Raw genomic sequence first — 23,277 nt, forward strand, 5'->3', positions numbered from 1 at the left:
ATCGTCACTGTCGGGCAGAAACCTCGTATCTCCAAGTTTCAAATGTGTACAGTAGTTTTTTTTTTACGCAAAGCCCTGCTTCATCATACAGAACTGTCGCACAAAAGTAGTGAAAATAGCAGACCTACAAGCACACAGCTTGCACCGTTGTGTGCTTGTAGATCGGCTATTTTCACTGGTTTAAATCATTTTAAAAATGATGAATACAAAACGAAAGGTTTTGGACATACAGTACAAGGTTTCCCACCCGACATCGACCACATGCATTAATTGACTGCTCTACCAGGGCACTCCGCAAACACGGACATCTAAAAATAAAGCCATTAACAGGAAAACGGTGTATGTTTATTATAGAGAACAATGCACGAAGAGGAAAAAGGGGTAGATGTGAAAGAGAGCGTTGAGAGGTTTATGACTCATGCCGCAGCAGCACCGCGTCGCAGAAGCACCTCATTGAACTCAATCAGTTTTATAGAGCCCATTATTGTGCTAAACATCTCGTTATTGTCAGCCAGGCTCAAACAGGTGCCTCTCATGAGAGCAGCGGTGGAGAGAGAGAGCGACTGAAAAACAACATTAGAGACTTGACTTTTTTTTCTGTTGTCAAGTTCTCCCCAATCGATCAATTGATGTTAATTGTGTTCAGTCCCGGTCGGGTCAGATTGCTATTATTGGGGTGGTGGGGCAATAATAGCAATAGGATTCGCTGACTCAGCTGACCCGACCGGGACTTTGAACACAATTAACATCAATAATAGACTAGTGTGTGTGTGTGTGTGTGTGTGTGTGTGTGTGTGTGTGTGTGTGTGTGTGTGTGTGTGTGTGTGTGTGTGTGCGTGTGTGTAGTTATGTGTGACTCACACAAACATGCAAACATACAGCCTATGCTGACAATTGGAATTGCTTAATACATCTTCTGCTAACAGTCCCAGGGTCGATTAAGAGTTCTAATAGAGCTACACTGAACAGTATTGTGTGAGTGTGTGTGTGTGTGTGTGTGTGTGTGTGTGTGTGTGTGTGTGTGTGTGTGTGTGTGTGTGTGTGTGTAGTGTAGTGTACATGTGTGACTCACCACGCTGATGTTGAAGGCATACAGCAGGTCAAAGGGCAGAGCCGCGATCAGATCCACAAACAGCCAGGACGTGACGTAGTGGACGCAGATGGAGCGTGCGTCATACACCACCTGGCCAGACGTGCTCACGTAGGTCGTTCGAAAGTTCAGCACGATATCTGCCAACAAAAAAGACCACGACGCACGTCAACCAAAAGCCACCAATGCGCCGTCTGGATCTGTCATCATCATCATCACCCGTTCTGGAGAGATCGCGCACCGAGACAGTTGAGGTGGCGTTTGTAATTGTGCTGATCAATCACGCAATGTGATGTCCACGGATATGTGTTTGCGGATGAGAGGGTTTAATGGAAATTCCTTACTCTGTCACTTTCTTAACTTGTTACGTTAGGACTGGGAAATTAACTGAAAATATATATCAACACGACTAAGATATTTAGAACCAATAACCGACTTATAACCGAAAAGCAATTCCGATTTTTTATTGTCGACTAAAGGTAAACCCACACTACAAGAGAGAAAGACAACTAAGAGACTAAGTCTACAGGAGACAGAAGTTAAGTGAATAAGATCTTAGGCACACAGACCGGTCTAAACAACCTGTGGTGCATTTAAAAGCTAATACGTTGGTCTAAAATGTGTTATCTCAGACATACCACAACCGCTCGTCATCACTACTCATTTAACCGGCTTTGTTTGTTGTTTAAGGGGCGGCAGTGGCTCCGGGGTAGAGCAGCCACTTGAAGGCCACTTGAAGGTTCCCTGTTCGATCCCGGGCTCCCCCAGGGTTAGTGTCCAAGTGTCCTTGAGCAAGACGCTGAACCCCGCAATTGCTCCTGATGAGCAGATTGGTGCCTTGCATGGTTTCGATTTGTGAAATCGATGTGTGAATGGGTGAATGTAATTAATGCACAATCTATCTAGAGCGCAGTGGATAAAGGGGGGACTGCCCCATAGGTCGAACTCCCGTTGGGTCGAACAGCGTTGGCAGGTTAGATAATCACCCGCGAGCGTCGGCAGGTTAGATAATCACCTGTGTCACGGTTACTGAGGTTAGGTTTAGGGTTAGGGTTAGAGTTAGGCATAGTTTTACTGAGGTTAGGATTAGGGTTTGGGTTAGAGTTTGGTGGTCGAACCAAAGGGTATTCGACCTAATGACATGTTACCGATAAAGGTGCTATATAGTGTAAATGCACCATTTACAAGTCTATGTCTACTCTGCTACTGCTTCTGCATGTGATCATTGTGATGATACATTTATCTAAATAAAATCTTGTAGCGAGTGATGCCTCATAATTTTAAAATCTTGTATTGCGTCCATGTTTAAAATAATCTTATGAGAGAATCTTGAGAGAAGATTATACTGTAGTGTTTGATATGCTACCAGATCCAAATCATTTAAGATTCCAGAAGAGCCCCGGTTAAATTGCAGTCTGATTAAACACTTAACCCTGTATTATACTGTACTTCATTGTACAATGGTGACATGTTGCATCACAGCGTGTTGTGAGCGGCAAAAGGTTTTAAATAATCGTGACATTGATTTGAAATCATATCGCCCCTCTATGCAGCTCTACTTCTTACACTCTACTCTGTCTTACAATTGCTTACTGCATTTCTGAGTGGCTGGTCTACTGCTTAACAGATGCTTACATGGTGCACATTTGTCGGATATTCTCAGCAGAGATGGATTCTGCAGAACCAAGAAGGAGAAGGAGCACTAATGGAAAAATAAGTTAATCTACCACAGACATCAATTCCCGCATTAGCCTCAAACTAATTTATAGGGTTTTTTCCAGTTCATCCTCCAAGTGATACCATCGGAGGACACAGTTAATTAGAAAAGAAGAACAGACAGAAACAGTAGCTGGGATATGGGTGGTATGGGGACAGGGACGTGCTGGGTCCCTGATTCAGCCCGGGAAAAAGAGTTGGAGAGGCCCTCATTGCGCGCCATAGAGAGAGATCTCTCTCTATAGCGCTGCTGCTACTCAAAGATTTGCCATTTCAGATCATGACAAGTGACAAGCCAGTGGGCCAATTATATGAGTTATATTTCATCGTTGTCGGGTGGAAACCTTGCATGTCCAAAACCGTTTGTTTTGTATTTCTCATTTTAAAAATGATTTAAACTAGTGAAAACAGCCGATCTACAAGCACACAACGCCTTGCGGTGCAAGGCGTTGTGTGCTTGTAGATCTGCTGTTTTCACTACATTTGTGCGACGGCTTTGTATGATGAAGCAGGGCTTTGCTTTGCGAAAAAATGTATACATTTGAAACTTGGAGATACAAGGTTTCTGCCCGACAGTGACGATGTATTTGTTGGCCGCCCAGCCCCCAAAATGGAACGAAGGCCAACATTTTATTTTAATTTTTTTCCTAATGGCCGGCCAGGTCCGGCCGGAAATGAACCGGCCGTTCGGGAGTTGTCCCGCTTTTCCCAATGGCCAGCACGTCCATGTATGGGGAAGCAAAACGCTAGCCAAAGCCAGTGCCAACTGTTTTCCGCTGGTGGGATAAAATGCAAGCTCTGTTTAAATGTTTAATCCCTCTAGAAGAACCGATGATCTCCAGCTATTGAGACAGATCGTGCTCTTGGTTGGTTTAAAAAGAAAAAACATATTAGAGCTTGTCGTAGAAAATGGATCGCGATGATATATTGGTTTTCTGTACCTCAAGCTAAAGGATTATTTTTCTTTCAATGAAAGCAGCTAAATTGCGATGAAGGCAACACTCTATAAACCTATTCCACTCAAAAACCCTTTGTGTTGTCAGTTAGTGATAAGAATTAGGAGCCAAACAGCAACTGACACTGTCATTTCCGTCTAGATTTCAGAAACTTTTATCTATAATTTAATTAGTACACAATAACACAGCAGATTAGAAAAGGGACCCTAAATCAATTGTAGTTAGCGAAATACCACCATATTCATCATTCTCCGGGAATGTTTTTTGCTTTGTTGATTGGAAAACGCCTCCATGCTTATTGACCAACCGGCTGAGTGAGATAATGAGAAACGGAGGCAATGGATCCGTACGGTATGTAGTCTATCGCTGTGTTGGAAAGGTCAAATAGTTGACATTTACTTTACAGTAAAGCAGGGGTCTTCAACTGGGGGTCCGGGAACCCTAGGGGGTCCTTAGAGTTACTACAGGGGGGCCGCCTAAACTTTGTGTGATAGGATAATTCTTTTAAATGAACAAGGAACAATGAAGGAGAACTTTAGCCAAAAATCCTCGCAACGCGAGGCGTTGAGAGATTGTAGATGGCTGTGTTGCTCATTCCACGAATGCCCCATGCTTACAAGCTGTACCTTGTCGTAAAGGTGACTAATCAACGATAAAAATTATATAAAACACAATACCAAATGGTATTATTAAAGGGGAAATGTAATGGACCGAAGTCAAGTTAACTTACTGTTTGTGCACGGTTTTATGTGTGCAATGTGTATGCAGCATATACCGGTATATTAAAAGTGCATACCGGTATACAGTTGTGTGTATGCAGTATCCTATCCAGGACATTACAAGTGCAGGTGTTAAAACTAGTGCTGTCCGAGTTAACTAAATTAATCGCAATTAACTCACCGTTATGTTAATCGCGATTAATTATTTTAATCGCAATTAATCGCATATTTACAAACATTACTACAATATCGGCTATATTGGCTACAAGGTCCATCCCTGTTGATGTAACAAAAAATACCAATGTATAATTAAAGCATAAAGGTGGACACAACAGTAATCATTTAACAGATCCTTATACCCATCAGCTGCAGTCTGTTTAATGCAATACCATTATGATTTATTCTGGTTTTTAATTGATTTAGAATAAAAGATTAACATACTTTTGCATAAATCCAGCAAATATTTACACTCCCAAGTTAATAGGGCCACAAAAGACTTAAAAGTTATCCCTCCAAGTTACATTGTGACCTGATAAAAGCTGATGACTTATTTGCGATTAATCGCGCGATTAACTACATAAATCATGCGATTAATCACGATTAAAATATTTAATCGTTGGACACCACTAGTTAAAACATGAACCACACAACGTCTCACCGACAGGGGTGTCGCAACAAATTCTGGGCCCTGGGTACTTTAACTACTTTACTTTAAACTCATTCTGTGCCAATGACGGTTTCTGACGGTTTTTGTGTTTTTTACATAAAAAAAAAAAAAAAATCATTTTTTTTGTCAAAATGACCTGAGATCAGAGAGATGCTTTTCTCTGTTTGTGTGTTCGCTCCCTCGTTTAGCTGATTGAGAAAATGTGTGTTCATGTGTTCAAAAATATAAAAAAAATCATTTTTTTTCATTGCATAGTAAAGAAAAACATACAAAATCCTGGCACAGCTACCTTGGAGCCATTTTGGCATTTGGCACAGAAATACAAGCTCACAGCATGGCACCGAGTGCCGCGCTGCGAATATTTAAAATTCTTCTAAGGTTTTGATGTCAGTGGTGCTCAAGCTTTTTCATGTCAAGGACCCCCAAAATGATATGTATTTGGCCACGGACCCCCATCTCAAAATATTTAGTTCCAGGGACCCCCCACAAGCAAAATTTGAGTTACAAACGTTCGCTTAAAAAAATACATATATTCAAACAGGGTATCTGCACATTTCCCAAGTACAAATTCAATACTTTTTAAGGCTTTTTAATACCTCTAAAAACACAAGTTTAATACCATTACCGCGGCAACAAACGTTTACTATTGAATTGCATGGATAAATACGTGTAAACAAGTAATATGATGCCATTCAGCATAACGACAGTAAGTAAACATGTACAGTGATGTTGCTAGATTTTCAATGTAATGAGTCCTGCACCACAGGTGGTCATTCAAATGGGTCACATTTTGCATTGTGAGCTTTTAGATCGGCTATTTATAAAATGTTTGCCTCTTTCTTATATTATTTTACAATTTGGCTAATGTTTGAACATTTTTTATAGTATAGTTTTAGTATGTTGATTACTTTGGTGCAATAATGGCATTTATTTCTTTTTCTTGAGGTAATAAAAAGGAAATTTACTCAAGTGCTGTACTTATAAGTACAATTTAAGGTACTTTTACTTTATTGGAGTAATTCCAATTTTCATTACTTTTACTTCTACTACACTACATCTCAGAGGCAAATATTGCACTTTTACTCCACTACAATTATTTGAAAACTTTAGTTACTAGTTACTTTGAAAAGTAGGCCTATAGCCTACATAACCACTTCAGCCATGGCTATTTTCAAAGGATATTATTTGGTAACATGTGAAACAGAATAATTGTCCATAATGAGTACTTTTACTTTTAGTCCTAAGTGTATACTTTACTCAAGTATATTTTTAATTCCGGACTTTTACTTGCAGTGTATAGATACTTTTACTCAAGTGACATATTTGAGTATACTTTTCTCACCACTGTGTATATGGGGGCTCTCAGAAGAGGGGGGAGACCCCTCTATGGGAGAGACGTAATACTATGAGAACGTGTAGAGTGCTCAGGTCGGGACTCGGGAGTACGGCTGTTGTAAATCACAGATAATTAGTTTCTCCGCTTTGAAAATCAGACGTCTTTTTATGACTTAATGAGTTTATGACTCTCTGCCAGCCTCACTCTAGCCTAGTAAACGACCAACTTCTAGCCTCACTCTGTACTGAGACGAGAAGCCAGAAACGGCAGTAGCTTTAGCATGTAGCTAAACGTAGCATCACTTCACAGTGACAGAGCACGTTCATGTACACGGGAGCGAGCGAGCGAGCAGGGACCAGTCTCACTGCGTTGAAGTTCAGTGGAGGCTGGAGCAGAGTGCTGTGGCTCCGCTGCATGCAGAAAGAGACAGACGGCAGGCACTTTCTGGCGAGGATATGAAACGAAATGCTGTTTGCGACACGTTCATTCATTCTGCCCCAGATAAAATTCAATACCCCCACTCACACTATTCCATACTTTTTAAGACATTTTAAGGCCTTGAATTTCCAAAACGAAATTCAATACTTTTCAAGGCTTTTCAAGATCCGCGGACACCCTGTTCAAAGATTTGCACATATTTTCACAACTTTTCAAAAATAGTAGATCTACTCAGTGCCGCGCTGTGAGTTTGTATATCTGCCCATTTTTCAATAGCTGAAGTATAAAACAATTAAGGCCCCTCCACCTTGGGCTCTAGTAACTCAGTGCCACTTTCTCCCCCCCCCCCCCCCCCTTGTAATGCCCCCCTGCTCACCGATTATGAACAGTATCTCCACCAGTATGTCGCTGACGCTGGGGGGGTTGCGCGCGGCCCCGCCCCCGTCCTCCCGCATCTCCGCGGCGGTGAAGCAGACGTTGTAGGGAACGGTGACGGCCACGTAGAAGGTGGCCAGCAGGATCAGCCAGTCCCAGCCGGCCTTGAAGGCGCCGTAGTGGAGCAGGATGAAGCGGGACTTCTGCACGTCGGCCACCTTGTACTCCGGGACCGGGTTGGCGTTTGCCCCCAGCACGTTCTGCACAGGAGGCGGGAGAGGGGGTTGCATATTAGTCGGGGGGTATCTTCAGAAATAGTGTCATATCCTGGAAATTCAGTTTCCCAAGGAGAATCCTTGACAGCTGCTGAAAGTTGGGGTCCCATTAAATTAGGATAAAACACACCAAAATAAATATGCTTTAAGTAGCATGTGAGGGGTCAAACTAGGGTTTTTTCATGATTCCGAATCCATTACAAGCATTTGTTTTGCACGAAAAACATTCCTTGGGCGAAAAAAAGCCCCCAAAAAACTATGGTTTAGTGATGAGTCATCACTTTTCACAGTTTTGTGGCAGTTTTGTGGGAGCTGAGCTTGTAGATTGGTTATTTTCAATACTTCTTAGACAGACTTTGTTTTCAAATGTATCTTTTATGTATTAATGAAATTACTTAGAAAGATCATTGCATTTTTTTTTGTTCATCCAAATCTGTTTTTTCTTTTTTTTTGTTCTCATGTCACGGTGACGGAACGAGGAATTGTCATGTGACGTGATTGAGAACAAGGCGATGTTGCCATTACAAACAAGTGAAAAACATTGGTTTGAGCCCAGTGAGCCTGAATGAGCCATCAGCTCACTGAGTGGTGCTAAGTCTGCTGCTGCCAACTAAGAGAGGTCCAATTTGCATTTCAACATGGTGGGAATCAGTTATGATCCGTGGTTGTAAACAAACATGCCACACAAAATGTTGTCCTCGGTGTCAGCACCAGATGCTAAAGGTAGTGAGAATGTGCTGGCAGATGTTCTCAATGTATATCGTCGTTGTCGGGTGGAAACCTCGTATATCTCCAAGTTTCAAATGTGTACGTTCTTTTGTAAAGTAAAGCCCTGCTTCATCATACAAGGCCGTCGCACAAAAGTAGTGAAAACAGCAGATCTACAAGCACACAACGCCTCGCGGTGCGAGGCGTTGTGTGCTTGTAGATCGGCTGTTTAAATCGGCTGTTTAAATCATTTTTAAAATGATAAATGAAAAACGAACGGTTTTGGACATACAAGGTTTTCACCCGACAACGACGATATAGATGTGTTTTTTATTGCACATATGATGCACGCAGGCACGCACCCCCCCCCCCCCCCACACACACACACACACACACACACAGAGGAATCAGGTTCCTTTTCCAGCAGTGCTCCTGGAAGGAGCTAAGCTCCAACATCTGGCTCTGTCCGCGCCCCAAAAAAGATATCCGGGCTCTGAAGCGTGGCCTACATCTGGCCTACATCTCGGCACAAATCGCTCAACGTTTATTGTACGCCCAGGGTCTCACTGGCCAAGCTTCACATGACGCTTAACGAAATTAACTCCTAAATAGCACCGCTCACTTCAACCTAGGTGTGATTTTCTAAACACTAAATAAATATGTTTTTGTATACACCGTAGTCTCAAAATATCATGTTCATTGCACAGTAAACTGATACCAGTAATCTTCCCACTTGAAAGCAGCCATTTGTCTCAGTCTAGATCATTCAATTTACCTGTGCTGCTCTAAACCACAGACAGCCCCTGGTCATTGATCAAATGGTCAAATTAAATCAATAGATTTCGTGATGGAATCACTCAATTTAATTAAAACACATTGCCAGGACCCAATAGTCTGGTACGTCGGTGATTCTCAACCTATGGGCCGGGGCCCACTGGTGGGCAGTGAGGATATTGCAGTGGGTCAGTGAGGATATTGCGGTGGGTCAGTGGGCCCCCGAATAATTACCAAAACAGTAAGACTTTGATGATAATCTAACATTAATATTTAAACGTCCTATTTAAAAAACATGTATGTATTTTGTCTTTAAACCCTTGAAATAAATGTGTTTCCAATGTGACACAGATAAATGAAAGTATACGTTTGTGTGTAAATATTTGGTCATGTACAGTTTGTTTGTGCGTGTGATGGTGATTATGCTGAATTCAGAATCCTTACCTACAGTACTGATAATGGAGGAGATGATGATGATGATGATGATGATAATAGTGATGATGAGATGATGATGACGACGATTATGACGATGGTGATAAGGTCAATGATGGAGGCAATGGAGACCAAGATGAGAACTCATGTGTATGGAAGGATGAAACACATTTTAGAAAAATCGTGAACAATTGTGCAAGTCTTTGAATAATATATCTTCTAAATCCTTCTAAGGTTTTTGAAAAACGCATGTCTCTATGTCAGTGGTTCTCAAACCTTTTCATGTCAACCCCCATCTCAAAATATTTTGTATCAGGGAATATTTGAGTTAGAAATGTTCGTTTTAAAAAAGATATATTCAAAGATTTGCACAAATTATCATGATTTTTCAAGAATAGCAGATCTGCCATGCTTGTAGATCTGCAATTTTTTTTTATAGTTAAAGCATAAAATAATGGTTAAAGTGGTTACAATCTAAAGTGACACAATCCACTGAGTGAGATAAAGTACAAAAATTACAACTTTTCAGCTGAACTCAAAAAACAATTAAAGTCCAAAGTATGGAAGCAAGCCTCACGTTGTTGATGTTGAGCTTGCTCTTGGTCTTGTCCTGCCTCTGGAGGTGTCCCGACAGCTGGTAGAGCACGGCGCGGCTCCGCCGGCGGTCCGAGGAGAAACCCGTGGGACGGGTGATCTGGTGGACCTCCAGACCAGTCTCTGCATCTAGATGAGGAGAATAGAGAGAGAGAGAGAGAGAGCAGAGATGGGAAGTCATTGTAAAACTATTCTCCCTCTCGTATTCCCCACCCACCCCCTCTTTCCCTGTCTGATATTCCTTATCCCCATCCCAATGTCTCATGTCTACCTCATTACCTGGCTCGCTTAATCCCTCTGTTATCTCGCCCTTTCTCCTTTTATTTATTTCTATACTGTATCTCCTTTTATCCCTTTCCCCTCCCTCCCTCTCACCTAAAGGTTTGAGCAAGGTCCCTCACAGACATTCTTGGATAAGCATAACTCAAGTTGAACCTTGGGATGTGCAGCTGCCTGGACAAGTAAATTGTACAGTGGAAGTACCGTAGTGATTTGATTCATTCTCATTGTATAGCAAAATGGGTCTCAGCAAAGAATTATGTCACGATATCTGTATAATGCAAGCAATGATGCTGACACCTGTAGGTATAACTGATGCAAAAGGATGTTTGTACCATGTTTGGACTAGTTATTGGCAAACTCTGCTTTGTTTGCGTATATTTGTGTTAAAAATTAGGATTTTGAAACGTGTTTCTCGATAAAATGAGCGTGGATGAACTCACTAGTTCTAGTTCCTCGAACATAGAAGCAACAATGATAAAGATGATCAGTAATATTACTGAGCCATTGGAGGCAATAACATTCACAAGTATCTTACACTTTCTGCTGCCATTTTTGATTGGCAGCTTAACAGACCAATCAGAGCACACCAGCTGGATCTTACTGTATGGGGCTGTTAAGTCTGGCATCATTTTGTAGGCAGAGGAGAACTTTTGCCCCCCAAAAAAGCGAATCTTTTTACAATTTTTACTATTTACACATTTTTCTTCTCTTTGTTGTTGAAAGGAAAGTGGTAGAATTATACTTTAGTCGTTATTTTTGTCTCGGATCTGTTGAAATAGCGAGGGACAGATATTGACAATAAATCTGCTTGGAGGTCTGACTACAAAATGATGTCACGGCTTAAAAGCCCCATTACTGCAGCTCCCTCCCCCATTTGACACATGAACCTTGTTCAGGAAGGAGGTTACACTCACCAGTTCCTGAGTCAGTGCCATCATCAGGGCGGTCCTTCTTGTTCTCTGTGATGTCTTTATGAGAGACCAGGAAGAGAACCACCTCGCTCTTCTCATTCTTAATGGGCACAATATCCAGGAGACACCAGAACTCGGAGCCTGACCAAGAGACATGGATGACAGCTCTCCATCAGCATTAAACACTTAAACCCATTTTTATAATATATCTAGAGGACGGACTGACCCGTCCCCGGCTATTCATTCCAATTACATTTGATCAGTGGCGATTGAAGCACCCGCTAGAACACTCAACTTACGCATTTTTCTTGATTTGTGGCCTCCATGAGGGAGCCTGAATCGATTTATGAATGAGTGCTCTGTGCAAACCCCAGCTGCGCGCTCCTTTGCATGTATTTGTTACTGCACACGTACAACGCGCCTGGAAAGATCCAACCAGGCGCACGGATAACGCGAGCCTTGCGTACACACTGGCTTTAAAATAGGATTGGATATATGCACGTATGCAAAGCTCGCATGCGTCACACGCACATTCTCTGGCGTGTGCCGGCCATGACAGTGGTATAATGACACACACAGGGCCATTCATAGCAGTGAGACGTGATGAATCATGTGTGTCTAATGCTGCAGTCCCACTTGTGGAGCAGGGACGTGCTGGCCATTGGGGAAAGCGGGACAACTCCCGAACGGCCGGTTCATTCCCGGCCGGTCCAGGCCGGCCATTAGGAAAAAAATAAAAATAAAATGACAGCCTTCGTTCTATTTTGGGGGCTGGGCAGTCAACAAAGTAAATCGTTACTGTCAGGCAGAAACCTTGTAACTCCAAGTTTCAAATTTGTACATTTTTTTGCAAAGCAAAGCCCTGCTTCACCATCCAAGGCTGTCGCACAAAAGTAGTGAAAACAGCAGATCTGCAAGCACACAGTGTGCTTGTAGATCGGCTGTTTTCACTAGTTTAAATCATTTTTAAAATGATAAATACAAAACAAACGGTTTTGGACATACAAGGTTTCCACCCGACAACGACAACATTTTACTCATGTAATTGGCCCACTGGCTTGTCACTTGTCATGATCTGAAATGGCAAATCTTTGAGTAGCAGCAGCGCTATAGAGAGATCTCTCTCTATAGCGCGCAATGAGGGCCCCTACAACTCTTTTTCCCGGGCTGAATCAGGGGCCCAGCATGTCCCTGTTGTGGAGACAAAGCAAGGCTATTTATTGTCAATGGAAGTCCAGCGACATGAAATTACAAACTGACACTTGTTGCAGCGTGATTAGCGTGACAAACTACCAAAGAAAAGTTGAGCTGGCTTCAACATTTTTCAGAGCTCCGAGGATGCAGTGAAGCATCAATCAATCGTATTTTTGTTTCACCATTTCCACTCAACTTCTCTCTCCATAGTCCCTGCTCTGTGAATGGAAGGAAAAACTCTGTTGCTTAATGAACATTTGGCCACACATGTGAGTGAGCAACCCGTCTTCTTTCTAAGAGCTTCACTGCACCAGCACTACCCAGCCAAATGCAGTAATTTTATGCACATTTAGATTGGAAGACTCTTCTATGGCATTTCTGTTACTGCAGATAATACAGTGGTGAGAATCTGGGTTGGCACGCACAGATGTCCTGAGCCATAGTAATATGCAAGGTGTTGTTATTATGTGAACAGAACAGGTTTGCAGGATGAGCAAAACTGAACACAATTGTAATATGCAGTACAATTTCTTCAGGTTTGTGTGTAACCTCAGTTGTTTGGGGTTTTCCAATAAGCAACACTTAACCTGAAGTAGATGCATGTTTTCAGTTTTTTCTGTACTAGTCTTGTATACAAATACATTAAAAAGAATTACGTTTCCCAGCTTCCTCATGTGTAAAATAATCATTCATTAATTGTAACCGAGACAAAAGAATCTTACCACCCTTCTTGTAAAGAATAATCTCGGTCTTAAACTCGCTCCGGTCGTCCAGGGCCTTCTGCATCTGCGAGGTCAGGCGGTCGCTGGTCTCTGCGCCGTGCAGGAAGTGGCAGATGCAGCTCTTCTGCATGAGCTCGCCGCGGGCAAAGCCGGTGAGCTCACAGAAGCCGTCGGAGCAGTAGACGATGGGGTAGAGGGACTGCACCTGGGCGTTTCCCAGGACAAAGTTGCTGTCTGGACGACATCAAGAGAGAATGTCAGTGGGTTAAAGAGGGGGTGAAGTCTAATTTTTTGTACACTGTCAGACAAGGCACGTGCACACATAGATTTCATACCTAGATACCACACTTAGTTTAGTGTGGTATCAAGCACAGAAAATAGCCGACCTCCAAGCTCACAGCTGCGACGCGTTGTGAGCTTGGAGGTCTGCTATTTTCGATATTTTCACCAAAAGGCCCTTTTAGAAATGTCAGCCCCTGCCTCTCTAACATTCTCTGCACGTCCCTGCTGTCAGAGTTAAGGGGTAAATTAAAAGTTTGAGAAAGAACTGGTGTAGACAACAACATGTTTCCTCCAATACACCTGGATTCGCCAGCCGTTTCTTTCACCTGACAGTAAGGAGTTTCACTAGGAGGGCGTAGAGGGAGCATGTAATCCTCCCAATTCCACTGAACAGGCGCTCTGACAAACCTACTGTATAGGAGTCACTGGTGAAATGGTGCAATTGTGTTCACTGGCGAACCCGGCCTTGCCGGAGGCAACATGGAGGAATTGATCCTCACTCTCTGCGCTGGTTGGCAGATCTTTACCACCATACTGACATTTCTGTAACTTTTGAATTTAATGAGGGGTAAAAGAGAAAATATGTGAGCCAAGATCAGGATGCTGCTTTCTCTCCTCTTTCTCTCTGGTCTAACGCAGACAAATGTTATATAATTGCATGTAGAACCTCAAGAATCAAGAAGCAACTACTTTATTGTCACATCACAGGTTTACAGGTGTAACGAGGTGGGTGAAATTGTTTTTGTCGTCCAAGCTCATTTTTGTTGAACTGAGAAGGAGAAAAACGAGGTGGGAACAGGGAGAGGGTGAGGAAGGAGAAAAATCAAACAGTAAACAGTAAACAGTGAATTACTGGTGAATTTTGTCTATAGAGTCTGCTACTAGCCTTACTTTCAGACCTTACTTTGTGAATATATATATATATATATATATATATATATATATATATATCACACACAGTATATACAGGAAGAATACCGGTATTCCCAAATGCATAGGGACAGGCAGGCACACGTCCCAGTTCCAGGAAAAGTGGTAGAACAGAGATAGTTGGTGATTGTGAATGTGTTATGGGCTGGCTGTTTTTTCATTTTGTTTTAGTCTATTTTTCCCTACAGGGTCTGGTCTGGCTGGCATGTGGGTGTGTGGAGGTCTACCTGGGCGGTGTTCTCTCTTCCTGAATCATCCCCCTGTCTCTCTCACTCAGATCGCTCCCATTACTCCACACCTGCTGCCGGCCCACCAGACCAGCTTTCTACAGCCAACAGCCCTAACTTGAATGTCTAATTTTGATTTTTGAACTTCTTGATTTTTGGAACTAAGTTGAATTAAAGACACATTCAACTTGTCATTCTCTGGTTCTGAGTTCTGCTTTTGGGTCTAAGACACTTACCCTAACAGAATGCAGGAATAGAGACAGTACTGGGAAGAAAAGGAGGGAAAGGAGAAGGAGGGGGTTATGGCCAGAAGAGAGTCATGATTAATTTATACTTTGTCATATACGACAGTGTTGCTAACCGAAAATAGTAGATGTACACTACAAGCTCACAGTGCATTGTGACAAAGTATAAATCAGGCTTACGGGAAAAAGTAAGACAAAGAGGACGATGATGGGAGAATAACAATAGCAGGACATGACGAAATGGAGAAGATGTAGGGTTCATTTAAAAAGGCAGCAGGCATGACAAATTGTCCCGAAAGAAAGCCCTTCAAAGTGCGGAGAAGTCCTTGTACTGCTAGATTGCAATGGGAATGGGAAGCGAAGCCTGTGAGAAAACAAAGGAGGTTTCAGAGCGAGAGTCGAATAAAATTTTAATGATGTTTTGTGCACAGCATTAATATGAGACCTTGGAAGATTTGGTGTGATGACACTGCAGCTGGTCCTCTCTGACTTAAAGCAAATGCCACGGTAGAAAATGTAAGGGATCGCTGAGATTATTTCATCCGCAAAAGATGCCTTTGAGTGATGGAAGGGGAAAAATAAAACGGGCAAATGTGTGTGTTTTATTGACGTTTCAACAACAGAGGGCTCTGTGAAGATGAAACGCTTTTTTCCCCCTCGCTTTTCAATCCTTTAGTGAAGAATATTGTTTGCTTATATATATTTTTCATGTGTGGTCCCAACGTCTACAATATAAAAGAGAATCTGATAAAGTTTTCAGAAAAGCAGAGAAAACGATAGCAGGACACATGGAGGCTTTCTCTGTATTCAAAATACTGTTGTGAAACATACTGTACCACAGGGTGTTAAGTTACAAATGACTGCAGTAGTGAATATGCAGACTTTCTCCCCAATTTAGTCATCCCCACAGCCACAGTTACTCTACTGTATATGTACTGGACCAGTAGGGTTCATATACAGTATATATACTATATGGAAAGGAAAAGTAATTAAGCCCCTCCTTTTAGTTTTTTCTTCTTAAAAATGCTAAATACAATGCCCAAGTAGGTAGTATCGATCGATACAATCGATTCTTTGCACTGCCGATTCGATACGATACAAAATAAAACGATACGATTTGATTTTTGCTGTTTTCATTTCGATATACTTCAATTTTTTAAGTTAAAAACGATATTTCGATACAGTTACTGTTACACCCCTACTACTGGTTAATCTGAGGGAAGGTGTGGCTGGACAGACCACGTGTCTCCAGTCCCCATGCACTCCCCCCAGAGTGAGGAGTTTCACCGGGAGAGCGTAATGCATGCTGAGGAACATGCTATTCCTCTCAGTTCCGCTCCCTGCTGAACATAGTCAGTCACCCTGACCAACCTGTAGGAGTCGCTGGTGCAATGACTGAACGATTACCCCACCCGGTCAGACATTTTGGAGAGAAGTTGGGTCTCTTCTCACCTCCTTCACACACAGGTGTTTCCAATAATACTAATGAAGGCTCTGTTCTGGCCATTCTGGTCAGATATCAGCTCCCTGACAGAGTCAGGGAGCTGATATTGTGAGCCAACATCTCACTGGAAACACTCTGCTACACCAGTGGGTCTACATGAAATGGAACAAAGCCTTAATTCTTTTATATATTTCAGCTCAAAATAACCACACCAACTTAGATTTACCGTACCATTGATATTACCATTTATGCAATGATATTGCATTTAGTTTGGCGGTGAAGCTCTGCTGTGATCATAAAGATTAAATTCTCGAACATCTGATTTCACAAACCCCCCAGAGCAAGCATGATATACAGATTACATGCACATAACATTGAACCTTCAGTTGCATGATTGAAGATATCACATATTAAAATCCATAGAACACAGAACAATCTGTAAACAAAAACTGTCTGACCCGGAAACAACATGGAGCAATCTAACCCCAGTCTCACCGGTGGTGAGCAAGACATTTACCCCTCACCACAGTGCCCCTCATTTACCGCGCCACAGTATTTGTCTTTTTTATAAAGTTATAAAGTTCTTTCTAACTTTTTTAATATGATGGATTACGTCAATCATGGAACTAAACTGGGGAAAACACGGATGGATGGCATCGTTTAAAGCCCTAGTATGATGTCCCCTGTTGATTAACAGCACCACTATATGGCTATTGGCTACACAGTCATTTATTGAATGTGATTTTGTTTTGACATTCAGCCTACTGAGCCTAAGTCTATTGTCAAAACCACCCTAGTATGATGTCCCCTGTTGATTAACAGCACCACTATATGGCTATTGGCGACACAGTCATTTATTGAATGTGATTTTGTATTGACATTCAGCCTACTGAGCCTAGTCTATTGTCAAAACCACATTGCACTGTGCATTTCAGAAAGAAAAATAACAAAGAAACAAAGTACATAAGTTACGTGAAAAGGCTCTCATGTCAATTCATGAATATCTACTCTGAAGTGGCTCTCTGATACTTCTGACCCCACAGGCTGATATTATGTGCAATCTTAAATATTTCATCACATAATTCAGTTATGTGTGGCTTGCCTTGCACAGCCGAGCCATTCCTTCCATGGAGATAATTAAAGTCCACATTTTAAATGAAATTGGAGAGTCCAGACAGAGCACTCAGAATTCTCACTAGAATAATAACAGATGGGTAAAGTAAACGACAATGTGAGAGAGTGGGTGGGTGGGTGGGTGTATGTGTAGATTACAGAGAGACAAAGAGAATCAAAAGTTGGGAGAGAGTGAGAGAGGAGTGATATGGCCAGACAGATGGCAAAGAGAGAGAGAGAGGGGGGAGAGAGAAAGGAGAAAGACTGCTGCATAAGGAAATAAGAAGATGAAGTGCAGACAGTGAAATTTATAATCATTTAGACCTTTTAAAACCAACTCCTTTAAATATTTTAGTCATCCCCACAGGATCCACATTTTAAAGTGGATCCTGTGCCACAGTGTGCCAGCCAGGATCAAATTACTTTTGCTGGGAGGGGTGAGTCCCCCTCCAAGAAAAAGCCGTTTCCCCGCTGTGCACCAGTGGCACTTTGCCCCCTCTGACACCACGCACACACACTGCCTGAGGATAAGCCACGGCTACTGTCAGATACACACTAGTAGTTAGGGTAATGACATCCACATTGATGTACCAAACCATTTAGACACAGCCTCTGGACACTGGACAGCTCACAAAAAATCCCTTCGGAGCGATAGTGACAGCCCTCCGGAACGCCCAGTGGTGGCTCATCAGCTTCTGTGCATTTGGGAGAGTGTGTGTGTGTGTGTGTGTGTGTGTGTGTGTGTGTGTGTGTGTGTGTGTGTGTGTGTGTGTGTGTAGGCCTATGTGTGTGCGTGTGTAAGCCTAATTTATGGTTTATCGTACTGTATGATGGCATCGTGCACCGAAGGCAGCCGCCCCACAGGCTCACAACACATCGTGCACATGCACACAAAAGATTATAATAAATACACATTGTTATGACAGGCAATACCGAATTGGACTGGGCTGAGAAATCATATACCCAGCATGCACTCTTGGGTGTGCATTAAAGAAATGGCTCTCATTCACTGGCGCAGCACTGAGAGCCCAGGTAAGTGCTGGTTTTCTGTGCTAGCAGCAGCTATAGGTAATTGTATTCCCGTGGTGTCGGGTGCAGGTCAAAATAAATATCTGAGCTGGTGAGTACACAGAGTACCAGTGCTACTCTGGGACCTTAGCCTAGGACCAGATTTGAAAGCCAGTGCACAACATTGCTTGCTTGTAAAGGGGCTGACACTCAAATGCAACACTGTAAGCCAGGGGTCTTCAACATTTTCAGGCCAAGGACCCCTTAGTTGAGAGAGTGTTGAAGCAGGGTCCCCCACAACCTTGTCATAGATTCCATATCGTTTCATTGTTTGACAGCACAATCATTAGTGTATTTTGGATTCATGTCAATTTGTGTTTTCAGATATTTAACCACTTGAACTGTCAATAGAGGGTATGCGCGTGACATCACTGTAGCTGGATGTTATGTGGGAACACGCCTACTGAGTGGCAAAACACTAATTTCTGCCATTGACAGCCCATACATCCAAACAGAAAAGTCCTATCTGATTGTATTAAACAAAGTTAACTCACCAACATTGCGGCTGTACTGAAAGCTTGAATTATCCTCTTTCTATCTGCAAAGTTTTTGTTTCATAAAAATCCACCATAGGCATGTTATGAGCTACTTTCTGTCAAGACATTCTGTGCAGGTTTTTATTTTTCCAAGTGTCAGAGTTTGGAAGCACTCGTTTTCTACAACACAACATCATGCTGCCTCCTGCATTATGTGCAATTTAGAAACAGGTGGTATGCAGGGCCGTTGAGTGATTTGCAACTAGCACTTCCAAACTCCAGTGCTCCATGCTGCTCAATGTTTTGCCACTCAGTCTAGATTAGGGCGGCGGGTCCCAGTGGACGTGCATACCCTCTATACTTGTCCCCTCTACACCAAACCTTTGCCTAAAATAGCCGATCTACAAGCTCACAACTTGTGAGCTTGTAGATCTGCTATTTTTGGCTGAAGTTCCCAGAATCTGGTTAAGAATCTGGCTAAAAAGGAGATTTGATTTTTTTTCCTTTCCTTCACACAAATATTTGGACGACCCCCTGTAGTAACTCTGAGGACGCCCTAAGACCCCTGCTGTAAGCTATTCATTATTTTATAATAACAATACTTCAGATTTATACAAAACAAAACAAACTACTTCATTAAAAGAAACGAACAAAAGAGAAAATAAGTTCAAATTGGAACGATAAAATGGGAAATGACTTTGATGAAGGCAAGCCTGAAGTCTGTTTTGATGACGGTTTTAAAAGAGAAGTGGGTGGTGGCAGCTTTGATGTGAGTTGGGAATGAGTTCCATAGTCAATTCAATTCAATTCAAAGGAGCTTTATTGGCATGAGAAAACATACGTTTACATTGCCAAAGCAACAGTTGAAAATGGGGAACATAATATATACATTAGGAGGGGTACAGCATTGTGTAAACAGAGCTATGTCGCATTGTGATTATATATATATATATATATATATATATATATATATATATATAGTCACCTCATGTTCGGCGCTTTGTCCTGAAACTGTATTTATTAGTGTTGTGATTCTGAAATACAACTGCATAAACCAGAAAGGTGTGCTCAGTAGAGAGCAAATCACTGACATGAGCACCAGGAGGCATGCCCTTATAATAATAGCATTGTATGCAGTGAAGTTTCTAACCAGGTGCCAAGAAACAGTAGAACTGCTGTGAGAATTTCAGCAGTACATCATCTCTACTATCTTCTCTACCCCCCTCTCTCTCTGTTTCTCTCTTTCTCTCTCATACATATTTATTGTTTACTTCTCTCCATCTGTCTCCCTGGATTTCCGTCATTCAAATTTCTCTGCAATATGTGTAAAGTGTAACTGTTAAGTCCTTCTGTCAATTATGTTTGCATCACCATTCAATCAAATGCTGCGATTTGAAATATAAGTGCCTGGTTTTAATTGACTCACAGTCGCTTTGTGAGTCCTTCACGAGAGGAAGTAAAATTGTAAAATCATGGCAGGGGCAGACCTCCATTCAGAAACACCCCCACTTAGAAACATCCCCATTCAGAAATACCCCCACTGAGGTTAGGGTTAAGGTTAGGTACAAGTTGACACTCAATTGCATAGATATAAAAAGCATCCGCCGCTGCGTGTCACAGCAACAACACTTGCCATTTCCAATTGCATCTTTCTAGTCAATTCAATTCAACAGAGCTTTATTGGCATGTTTCCATCTAGTTCCTGATTGCGCGGCTCAGCTGTTCTTAGAGGCTGCGTACAAAAAGACCCGGCCTACCAACTTCAATTTCTGTGACGCACACGGAAGCGATGCACGCGGAAGCAATGCAGAATCCCTCAGTCCCGCGATGCATATGCCCCAGAGTCGAAGGAGGCGTCTACCTTTCTATGTCTAAGCTCAATTGTACATGAAACTTAAAGGTAATGTCATAGAGCAGGGGTTCTCAAACCTTTTTAGGCCGTGACCTCCATATATGAACTGGGGACCCCCACCCTGACAAGCACTTGGAATTTTAGATATTACATTTAATGTGACTCGGTTCCATAGATAAATATTGTGAAAATAGCAGATCTACATGCTCACAACGCCTCGCAGTTTGGCCAGTTTGGTATTAAAACGGTCTTGAAAATCCTGAAATTGACACTTTATAAATGTGCAGATACCCTGTATAGACTTATGTTGGTTTGTTTACCATTGAGTGAGACATTTTTTTACATTAAGTTACTCATCTGGGGACCCCAACCCCAAATTTGAGAACCACTGTCTAGAGGATGAGATCTAAACAGCTAGAAGGAGATCTTACACCTGTGTGTGACAAACAGCATGAGAGGGAGAGATAAAAGAGAAGGATAACTCACTCAACCCAAATGAGAGGCGTTCAATAAACAGTCTCTCAACACCAACAAGACACAAGAGGTCATCATCGACTTAAGAAGGAACATACAGAGTGGATTACACTTCTGTGCAAATCAATGAAGACGTCTTGGCACAAGGTGCTTAAAGTTCTTTAGTGTGGCCTACATCTGGCTTACATCTTGGCACAAAGCACTCAAAGTTGGTTGTACGCCCAGGGTCACATTGGCCACGCTTAATGAAATTAACTCATAAATAACATTGCTCACTTCACACTAGGTGTGATTCTTTTTGTTTATAAGTCAAATGTTCTGGTGATGCAACACATTGCATCTTGCATTTACATTTGACCTTTTTTTTACTTTAGGTTTTGCTTTAGGTTCTTCACATCCCGGTGTGTCAGTGCTAGCTGTGACTGTGACAGGCTTGTCAACTCCACCTAAACGTTTGAGCTTGCCTCTGATAGCTCCTGCTGATGTAAGAGGGCAAAATAGTTGATATCTCACACTACCAAGGCATGAATTATCCCTTTAACCACTGGGGAAACCGACCATGTGCAGTCAAGCATAAAATGACTTGACTTAATTCTGCTGGATCTCTTCTTCACTAGTCCCTCCCTAACAATTTCCTCTGGTTTTAATTGGTTGACGAAATTGTCAGTATATTTAGCTTAGTTTTTTTGGCCGTGAAAAAAAGTAGTCGATGGACATTTTTGGTCAAAGTTTTAGTCAACGAAATGAACACTGCGCCGTTACCCCTTATTTGCCCCTATGCCATCTGGGAGGAACTACAGAGCTATTCAGGCCCATAAAAAGTAGACAGACTACTAGAGTAATAGTTTCCTCCCCAGAGACGACATTTGGCTGAGCCAGGACATTAACAACTCCCACGCTCCTCGTTATAATTATTCTGGATTTGCGATTATAACACCTGGTCTGAGCAGCAAAAGGCACTTTCCAATTACTTGCACTATTAGGAATACTGAGGTGGCGTGCAATGTGCATACGGTGCCGTTTTCTAGAGAAAACTTAAAAATAAAATGTTAGATATATGCCATCCATTCAGACAACAATGGAGTTTTTGGGGGTTGAAGTGAAACCTCCTTCCAGGGTGGAAATCTTTGAAAACGCTCCTCCTCGTGTTTCCATGTAAACGGGCAAGTTGCAATGTGTGATGTCATGGCTCACGTCGGCTCACGTCGTTGCAAAGCCGACAGCCGTGGAGCCTGCGCGCTCATAGACATAGAAAGGTAGACGCCTCCTTCGGCTAGGGGGCGTATGCATTGAGCAACTAAGGGAATCTTCATCGCTTCCGTGTTCATTGCTTCCGCGTGCGTCACATATACGGAAGTCGGTAATCCAATCAGAGGCAGGTGGGGGCTGGTCTTTACGTATTCAGCCTGTAAGAACAGCTGAGCAGCGCAACATCGGAACTGGCTCTGTTGAATTGAATTGTGGTCCTTGGATAAGTCCCCGAAAAGACACGCTGTGATTGGCCAGTAGTCACTTTGACTGACAGCGTTCCCTTCGTTTTTCCAGGAAGTCCGGACTAGAACTTTTGCACATCGCTCCAATTAACTGCAGAGGCGAACGAGGCATCTAGTTCTTTATATCTGTGTGCGCGCTGACGTGGTGAGATATGTAAACAACAGCTGTGATAGGAAGTAGAACGAACGGACATGCGTCACACACTGCCACACCTAGCCACATGGCAATGCACACTACAGCGTTTCATTCATTCATGAGTCTCCGTGTGAATGCAGAATAAAAGAATGAAAGCGCAAAGGGATTTCGCCGTTTTCACTAGAGACCGTCGACTAGGGCTGTCACGATTATGACATTTTACATGACGATTAATTGTCATTCAAATAATTGTGATTAACAATTTAATTGTGTCTTTGTCGTTGACAATTACATTTCTGTTTAGCTTGTAGGCTTTGAAGTTGCACATGGTAGATATGACACATAACC

General features: G+C 42.3%; 1 protein-coding gene across 1 annotated transcript in view; it reads right to left on the reverse strand.

Moving 5' to 3' along the window:
• The window catches only part of LOC308280131 (voltage-gated delayed rectifier potassium channel KCNH8-like), a gene marked incomplete at both ends in the record, with an annotated part of 88,248 nt that overhangs the window by 56,967 nt on the left and 8,004 nt on the right, over positions 1-23,277 (reverse strand). The window contains 5 exons of the mRNA XM_080720394.1: positions 1,073-1,230; positions 7,299-7,557; positions 10,064-10,209; positions 11,277-11,414; positions 13,190-13,423. Of these exons, the coding sequence (XP_080576520.1) occupies positions 1,073-1,230; positions 7,299-7,557; positions 10,064-10,209; positions 11,277-11,414; positions 13,190-13,423 (935 nt within the window). The remainder of the gene's footprint in view (positions 1-1,072; positions 1,231-7,298; positions 7,558-10,063; positions 10,210-11,276; positions 11,415-13,189; positions 13,424-23,277) is intronic.

Source organism: Nannobrachium achirus (genome assembly GCF_963921795.1).
Source record: "Nannobrachium achirus genome assembly, chromosome: 24".
In the NCBI taxonomy this organism is placed as follows: domain Eukaryota; kingdom Metazoa; phylum Chordata; class Actinopteri; order Myctophiformes; family Myctophidae; genus Nannobrachium; species Nannobrachium achirus.